At 39.1% G+C, this 8,772-nt stretch overlaps 1 protein-coding gene across 4 annotated transcripts in view; it reads left to right on the forward strand.

Annotated features, from left to right (window-relative positions):
* Window positions 1-255: 255 nt before the first annotated feature.
* The window catches only part of LOC127002068 (ankyrin repeat family A protein 2-like), an 8,935-nt gene continuing 418 nt past the window's right edge, over window positions 256-8,772 (forward strand). Inside the window, exons 1-8 of one of the 4 annotated variants that reach the window (XR_007755686.1) lie at window positions 256-578; window positions 2,728-3,074; window positions 3,715-3,841; window positions 4,629-4,747; window positions 5,187-5,291; window positions 5,848-5,995; window positions 6,775-8,174; window positions 8,217-8,772. The exon at window positions 8,217-8,772 is cut by the window's right edge and continues 418 nt beyond it. Coding sequence is in view for 3 of the 4 variants with exons in the window: in XM_050867510.1 (XP_050723467.1) it covers window positions 2,946-3,074; window positions 3,715-3,841; window positions 4,629-4,747; window positions 5,187-5,291; window positions 5,848-5,995; window positions 6,775-6,824 (678 nt within the window). In the remaining variant the exon portion in view is untranslated. Of the gene's footprint in view, window positions 613-2,727; window positions 3,075-3,714; window positions 3,842-4,628; window positions 4,748-5,186; window positions 5,292-5,847; window positions 5,996-6,774 lie in introns of all 4 variants that reach the window. The other 3 variants (XM_050867510.1, XM_050867509.1, XM_050867511.1) reach the window with 3 other exon arrangements.

Consider the following 8,772-nt stretch of genomic DNA (forward strand, 5'->3'; position numbering starts at 1 on the left):
TCAATTGGGCACTCTGGGGGGGCGATTCTTCAATTGGGAACTCTGGGGGGGCGATTCTTCAATTGGGAACTCTGGGGGGCGATTCTTCAATTGATCCGTTTTTTGTTATAAATTACTGTTATTTTCTTCGGTCTGCCCTTTTCTAAAAATATAAAGCACTTCACAATTACTTCGCTAGATATCTTAATATTGGCAAACCGAGCGTCGCAATTTTTTTTTTTTTTTTTTTTGTGGATATACCCCAAGGGAGGAAGGCGGTGCATGCCGCGCAACCACCCAGACGGCTGGTAGAGAGATGCCCAATTCTTTCAAGGAGGAGGCCCACGGAAAGAGCCCACCTTTCCACTCCCATGGCACCGGGCAGGTCTCGAACCTATACGCTCCATCACCCCACTGGAGCGCAAGGCGCAGACTTTCTTTTCTGTAGTGCGCCCTCCATCGCCCTGCTAACGTGGAGGAAAACGGAGCAGAAGGCAGAGGGAGGGAGACACGGGGAGCGCCGTGGACAGCTTCATCTCGTTATCATCGCATTTTCCAGCGCGGAGGAGGAGGAAGTAACATAACAACGGCAGCGAGAGGTGGGCCAATAGCCGTAGAAGGAGTAGACACAAGGTGCGGGGTGTGTAACGGCTGTGTGTGGCCGTGAGTGAGTAAAATAATGCGTTGCCAGGGCCCGGGCAGCAGCTGACGGGACCACAACAACCCAGCATGGCGAGGGTGGGGGGCTGGGAGGTGTGCAGGGGGAAGGGGATCATGGTGCTGCGGATGGGCGAAGATTTAAGTCATGACGTAGATTACGAGAATAATAAGGTAACTTATATTGTGTAACAAGGGTATTTTTATATTGCCCCATTATTTTTGGTTTCTTTTATTTGATAGTTTTTAGTTCACTTGAGTGTTTTGAGGTCTTATTTGTTGTGTAAATGAATAATGACCATAATTTGCCTAATGGGCAATTTGATAAAATGTGGAAATACAGGAAGGTCGATGGGGGGCGTACATACCGTACTCACCTATCTTCCAGCTGCACAGGTTAGCACACACATTTCATGACTATTTTCACACTTGTAACGATCTCTACATGCTTTTCCTTGGTTTTCAGGAAGATTTGAAAATTAGTAAAACTATACATGACAAAAGCAGTGGCTAACCCCAGCAGTGCTGGCAGCGTACGTCATATGCCGCAATATTGCTCTCTCGCCAGCAAATTTCCAGGACTTTTCCGCCCTCTTATTTGGAGATGGTAGCACTCCCACATGTCAATTGAATAATTTCCAGGCTCGGGAATCGCTATTTTGTGTACCTAAGCTGCCACGGTGCCACATATTCAAAGTCGTATGCATAACAAAAGTTGGAAACAGTCAAATTTGTGCAAATACATCTTACCTTAACTTGGTAGCGTTCAACTGGAAGAGGAGATCTCTAGCTATCCCCCCAATGCACTTTTGATACATAAAGATGGTGTATCAACGTCATATATGAGAAAATTTGGCGAATAGGCTAAGCTATGTAGTAAGAGCTACCACCTCACTGCCATGAGCCAAGTGTACAAAGATATATTTGTCCACCTCCACTTAGTATTGTCAGAATGCAGGATTATATATCAGATTACACTTGTGATATACAGATTTTGCATATATATGTGATATATGGGATTTTTTTTCCCAATTAGAAGTGTGTACTTACCAATAAGACATCATATACGTGGGACTATAGGAAACCACTTTATAGGTTGATCTGAACACTTTCTTCACCCAAACCCTTTATAATTATATATGCATTTCAAGTCGATAAAACTTTTTATTTTTTTATTTTTTTATTTTTTTTAAGTCGCAGCTCTGGGGAGGGTCATAACAGTGAAATACTCCCAACGCCATATGGGTTATGTAGAGTAACACAGCAGTCACTCTAAATAAAACGTACATGCATCACTAAGGGTCTTGAGTCACCCAAGAGGCCCCTAAAAGCACGGCCTACTGGTGCTATAGGTAGAACATAAAAAAGAAAAGGAAGTGGCAGTAAAGGAAATAGTCACCCAGAGTGGGCTCTTTGTTCATTTTTGCTCTAGGTTGCTGCCAGTCATGTTTTTCAGGACACCCTAAATTTGGGGAATATTCAAACAATATTATCCTAAATTTAACCAAATCTAACCAAAACCCAAACAGTTATCTTATTTGTTTACTCAGCAAATTCATATATTCTCCCTCAGTAATGAGACTTTCTACCTAAGAAAGTGAGCTTTCTTTGTTGATTTTTGCTATAAATTGCTGCATGTCATGTGTTTGAAGATACCATTTACTTCATTATAACCAAGTCACTGTATTTGTGTATGGTAGGAAAATTATATATGCTTCCTCAATAGTAAGACTTACTATCTAATAAGGTTAGTTTTTCTTTATTGATTTTTGGTCTAAGTTGCTGGCTATCCAGGTGAGGGGCTGATCCTAGATCAGACTGAGGTGCTTGGCTGCCTCTACCTCTCCGAGCCAGTTTGCACTTCCGTCCTTCCCTTCTTATTTCCTTCTTTCCATTCTTTGATACCTTTGTGCAGCAGGAAAGGTGGATGGGATGGCGAACAAATCCCTCTATAGGACCATGGCATGTGTTCCCTGGTCAGGTGAACCAAACCTAAGAAACTGGGTCTGCTGCAGATGCTAAGATGGATAAAATCTTTTTAATGTTGGCTTTTACATATCATTAACCTAACCTATTTAAATGCTTTTACAGAACAGCTGGAAATGAGAGGGAAATAAATAAACAATACAAAGGAGAGAAGACCAAGGAGAAAGAATGAAGGAGCAGTAGAAACCACCAGAGGTTGAAAAATAAGAAGTTGGTGTGGGGAAAGTAAGAGAAGATAACAAATAGAACTAGACAACAATAGCAACACACTTCAGTAGCTGACATTGCAAAGGTTCCAGCTCCACATCTGCACCTGAGGAGCCATGGGGTCGTCTTCAGAGGATGACGGGAGCCTGGTGGTGAAGGAGGAGAACATGGGGGAGGATGGGATGGACGAGGACATGGACCCCTGGGATGATCACCCGCGGCGCTCCGCCTTCTCCCCCTACAGAGTATGTCATGGGCTCTTAGTCGCAGGAAAGAAAGTAGATCTAGACCTCAATCTGCATTCCTTATTTTTTATCTTTTTTTGCCATTGAGCTGCTGCCTTTACTGTATATATAAATAAATTGATTCTTCTCTTTAGAGTTTTTACAGAGAATTCAGAATTTTTAAGAGAATTCAGTTTGTGTGAGGAATTTCAGAGTTTTTATAGAGAATCCAATTTTTTTAGAGAATTCAGGGTATATAGAGAGTTCAAAAACTTTAAGAATTTCAGTTTCGTAGAGAATTGAGAGTTTGCAGTGTTATTTATAGCTTTACAATCAAATGGTAGTCACAAATACAAGTCCTTTCACCAAGGGTTGTGTAGGGAATAAAAGGGGGAAGTGAAAGAAAGGAAAGGAAAGGGTTGGGAAGGAAAGGAAGGAGTAGGGAAAGGAAGGGTAGGGAAAGAAAGAATAGGAAGGGGAAGGGTAGGGAAGGGAAAGAAAGAGAAACATAGGGAAGGAAAGTGTAGAGAAGGGGAGGGAAGGGAAAGCAAGGGTAGGGAGGGTCAGAAAGGTAAAAAGGGAAGAGTTAGAAAAGGGTGGTTTTAAACTGCCTTGCCCTGGCTTACCATCTCTAAAGCCTTACTTCAACTCATCATTCCAGCCTGTGACTGTGTTGACCAACCTACAACGTGGCAACATCCAGACCCAGACCAGCCAGGCCGAACCAGATGACTTCACCCTCCACAACCGAGCAGCCATGGGTGAACTCTCAGCACAGGACTTGAGAGGTGGGTCCCTGCTTGTCTGTGTTTGAGTGAGAGATAGCAGTCAGGAAAGAAATATGTTTAACAATGTTTGAATCTCTTACTCTCTATGATTTGTGTGCCCTTTGGTCTGTATAAAGAAGGAACTACTACAAAGAGAGGTGATCTTTTCATTATGTCAGTGTGGTTAAGCCTCTCCTTGGCTCTCAGTAACTCTCTTCTATAGCTGTTCCTTCTTGAATAGTTGTGGTGAGAGTATTTACAAGGCCAAAACTCCTGTTTTTACTGTATTTTCTATGGTGAGAGAAGAGAACAAGAGATCATCAATAATTATACAATAGGACACACAGTTTGCAGTCTTGGAAAAGTCACATTGTGGTCTATATAAATAAAGGACAGCAAGGCATAAAGAAAAATCATACAATTAGACTCACAATTACCTGTTTAGGAATAGTTAAGAAAAGGGAGACCAAGGAATAAAGAAAATTTGCACAATAATACCTACAACATGCTGTCTTGTGAATAATCAAGTTAAGGTTTATTAATGTAACTTTATTGTGTTAGAGTGTGGTGGTCTAGTGGGTCAGAGCGTCAAACATTAGAAGTGACGACCCAGGCGAGTCAGTTTGAACCCCAATGCCACCACTTATTGTAAGGAAGAGTACTCAGTCTTGAACCCCAAATCACATTCCCTAGTTGCTGACCCTCTATATGAACTTGTGTAAAATTTGCCAAGTGAAGAAAAGCAGAAAGATGTTTTATTGTTATTTTTGTTATTTTTGGTGCTGAAAGTTTAATGATCATCTCCCAGAGGTCGAGGTGGATGAGGTGGATGGGCATGGGTTCACACCGCTGATGTGGGCGTCTCACTACGGCCAGCTGCCCACTGCTCGGCTCCTGCTGCAGCACCGAGCCAAGGCTGACATTGAGGTGAGGGCTAATTTGATGAGCTGCACTTCTTTCAAGAGGGGAAGATCCAAACATCTCTTCAAATGACTCTGGGCTCTCTGTTTCTACCTCTCCTACTGAACACTTTTTGTGGGATTTTCTGCTTCCTTTTATGTGTGTGTGTGTGTGTCCTTGAGCTTCCTCCCATTCTGTGAAAATAACAACAAAAAACAGTAGATTTAGAGCCATTTCAACAGTGTGATTCATAGGTTTGTAAACTTCCATATCAAAACAAAATACTACATAAAATCTTTGTCTGGTTTTGGTGTTTGTAGAGTATGTAATAAATCTGAGGAAACTGTACAGGAAATCTCTTTAGTTACAGTTGCCAAGTAGAAAACCTGGTAGGCTGTGTCCTGAGGGGAGTTGGAGGTCAGGATCAGCACAGTAATGATGATGAACTCTTTGCCCCCTTCTGCAGGGTGAGGACGGGGAGACGGCCCTCCTCTTGGCAGCCAGCAACGGCCACCACGAGATAGTGAAGCTCCTCATAGGCTGTGGTGCCGACCCCTGCCACACCGACCATGTGAGTATGGAGTCTGCCGCAGGTCTTCATTATCTTTTTGTTTTTCTATAGCAAAGGCATCTCAGAGGTAAAAAAAGAATGCAGAAAGAAAGCCTGCTATTTTGCTGCTCCCCAAGTGGTCTTCAAACCTCTTCTGCTGCAGCACACTTTGGGTTTGACAGGATTTGGGAAACAACGGACAAATTTAAAGATTCTAATGACACTTAATGGTAAATTAAATTAGGCCGGAAATAGATGGACAACAAAAATATTTTTATTCCCCTGTATTCCCATCTGTACTCTTTCTTTCCCTTCTCTTCCTTCCCTTATTTTACCCTTTGTCTCTTATCCCTACCCTTTCCATTCTTCCCTTCCCTATCAGTCCCTGTCCAACCCTTTCCCTTTCATTTCCTACTTTCCTGCTCTTCCCTTCCCCACCCTATCCTTCCCTTTCCTTCCTGTCCCACTCCTTACTTTATCCTACCTTCCTTTCCTTACCCATTGTTTCTTTTTTCTTCTCCTCTATTCCTTCCCCTTCTCCTCCCCTCCCATCACAAGTATACTCTCCCCCCCCCAGCTGGGCAACACGGGCCTCATGTTTGCAGCACACGGGGGCCACTCCCACACGGCCCATGAGCTGCTGGAACATGGCGCCGACCCCACCGCCTCAAACCTCTCCGGGGCCTCAGCGTTCAGCATCGCCGTCGCCCGGGGCAGCAAGCAAGGTGAGACGCGGGGCACGGGGGTCAGTTAGGGTGGTCAGAGGTCACATGTTTTTTTTTTCTTGGTAGTGTGTATTGTTATGCTTTCTTCTGGCTGTTTGTTTTGCTTATGTATGTTATTTATGTATTTGTTTTTTATTTTGTTTGTTTATTATTATTATTTTGTTATGTTTTTTTTTGTTTTGTTTGTTTGTCTTAATTTTATAGTTTTATTATATTATATTATGATGATGATAATGGCTAAAGGTGATGATGACGATTAGATTTTATATGTAGTACTGACATTGGTGTGTGTTTGTGTGTGTGTGTGTGTGTGTGTGTGTGTGTGTGTTAGCATTTGTGATTATCCTCTTACTACACTTTCTGATGATTCGCCATGAGTTTATTTTTTTCTACTTTTCCAAATGATGTGTATGCAGTTGTATTTATTCTCTTGCTGTTTTTTTTACTCTGCTAAATGGTTTATATTGCAACCATTTATATTGGTGCTCCATATTTTCTTTTAACACCACCAAAGGGTTTATATGCTATTTCGTTTATTGTTTTTCTGTATTTATTTTTCCATTGTACCTCACCCCTGATTTTTGTATATATTTCCCTTTTTCCTGTATGTCTTTCTCCTGTAACTGTATATCATTCCCCTGCTTTGTGTGTCTTTCCTCTGCTCTTGTATGTCTTGTGTAACTCTTAGTGTATTTTCTTTCAGGCAAGCATTTGAAGTTATGTGATGTGTTAATTTTTCTCTTTAAAAGTCTTCATATTGTTTATCTTTTACTTTTCAGTTCAACTCATACTGGAGAGAAGTTTGCTGAAGTTGCTCGAGCCTTCCTAGTTTTAAGTATCTACAATAAGTATGAAAAGGTAAAAATGGTGTGAATGTAGTTTTTGTCATAGTCTTGAAACACTTTGATCTTACTTGTTTTTCTGTGTAGAGAACCTTAGTCTTATTTTCTTTTATTGGAGTTATACCTGAAGAAGAAACAAGGATGAAGACGTAAAAGGTATGAGGTCAGTGTTAAAGCCTCTGATCTTGCTAATGTTTATAGATGACCTGAGTTTCTTATTTTCCCTTATTAGACATGAGGGAAAACCAACAGTAAAGAGACATAAGGGTATTAATGTAGCTTAAACTTAATCTTCAAGGCTCTGATTTTACTAATGTTGTATATAAATAACCTGAGTTCTATTTTTCTATTAGATTGACTTATACTTAGAGGTAAGGCACTGTGTATAGACTGCTGCTGTCCATGATGGAGTGAAGGTCTGTTGAGTGCTCCAAGAGGTAAATGTAAGTCCTTCTCTTGAGGGCTGCCATGAGCCTGAGGGAGGTGTTGTGGTGAACGGTTACAGGGTTAAGTTTATGGCACTGGTATAGACTTGATTAATATTTTGATGCATATAAATTGTAGTACTTAGGTATATTATTTTTTTCTTGTCGAGTGCTACTAACTTGTAATGATTTTTTTTTTTTTTAGAGAACTGGTGCTTTGGATATATAGATAAATTGTATTATTATTATTATTAGTAGTAGTAGTAGTAGTATTTTTATTTTTATTTTTATTATTATTATTATTATTTTTATTATTATTATTATTACATATGGATAATTATGTATACCCTATTTATGAGTTAGGTGGTTAAATGATTGGTTACTTTCTCCAATGAGTCTTCAATTTTCTTTAACCAAATTTCATCACACTTTGAAGTGTCTATACTTTTATACATATTGCTACACATACTAAATTTCATAGATATTTATTGCTACATATACCAAATTTTATGCATATATATTGCTATACACACACTAATTTGGACACATTAATTGAAACATAAATTATACATGTAGTTTGCTTCATGTAACAAATTTTATGAGTTCCACTGAAGTATTGTTTTGTTGATTTGTGTTGGATGGGAGTTCAGCTTTTGAGCTTCTGTCATTGAGGTGAGTCTTTTCTCTTTATCAGGCTGAGATATACCTTCGGAAAATCCCTCTGGCTCTTACACATTTGGATAAATGGATATAAATGAGCATGCCAAATTTATGAAGTAGCTGAGAGTAGGTGTTTAGTGGATTTGTTTTTGGTGAATATAAACAGTGATGCCAAATTTATGAGGTAGGTAAGAATATATATTTCATTTATTTCTTATTTGATACATTAAACAGTTATTTCATATTTATGAGGTAGGTAAGAATAGATATTTGATGTTATTTCAAATTTATGAGGTATGGAAGAATAATTTGACTTCTAATTCCTACATTTGTACAGGTATGCCAAATTTTTGAGGTGGGTAGAATATATATTTGATTTATTTCTCACTGATACAGTTAGACAGTTATGCCTAATTTATGCCTAATTTATGAGGTAGGTAAGAGTAGATGTTCAATTTATTTCTTTATTATACTACATATGAACAGTTTTGCCAAATTTATGAGGTATGTGTAAGTATATTCAATTTAATTTCTTTTTATAGATATGGACAGTTATACCAACTTTGAGGTGGGTCAAAAGTAACTAATTTCTTTTTTATGAATATTGAGTTTGATTTCTTTTGAATGTGGAGTAATGCCAAATTTATGAGGTATATAATAATAGATGTTTGATATAGCTTTATTTGATACATATGAACAATTTTTGCCAGATTTATGAGTATGTTTATTGATATATTTTACTTGATTGATGCATATGAACAATTGTGCCAGATTTATGAGTATGTTTATATAGATGTTTAATTGATTTCTCTTTGATATATATGAATCATTATGCTAAACTTGTGAAGTG

The sequence above is a fragment of the Eriocheir sinensis genome, chromosome 22 (genome assembly GCF_024679095.1).
Source record: "Eriocheir sinensis breed Jianghai 21 chromosome 22, ASM2467909v1, whole genome shotgun sequence".
NCBI classification, from domain to species: Eukaryota; Metazoa; Arthropoda; class Malacostraca; order Decapoda; family Varunidae; genus Eriocheir; species Eriocheir sinensis.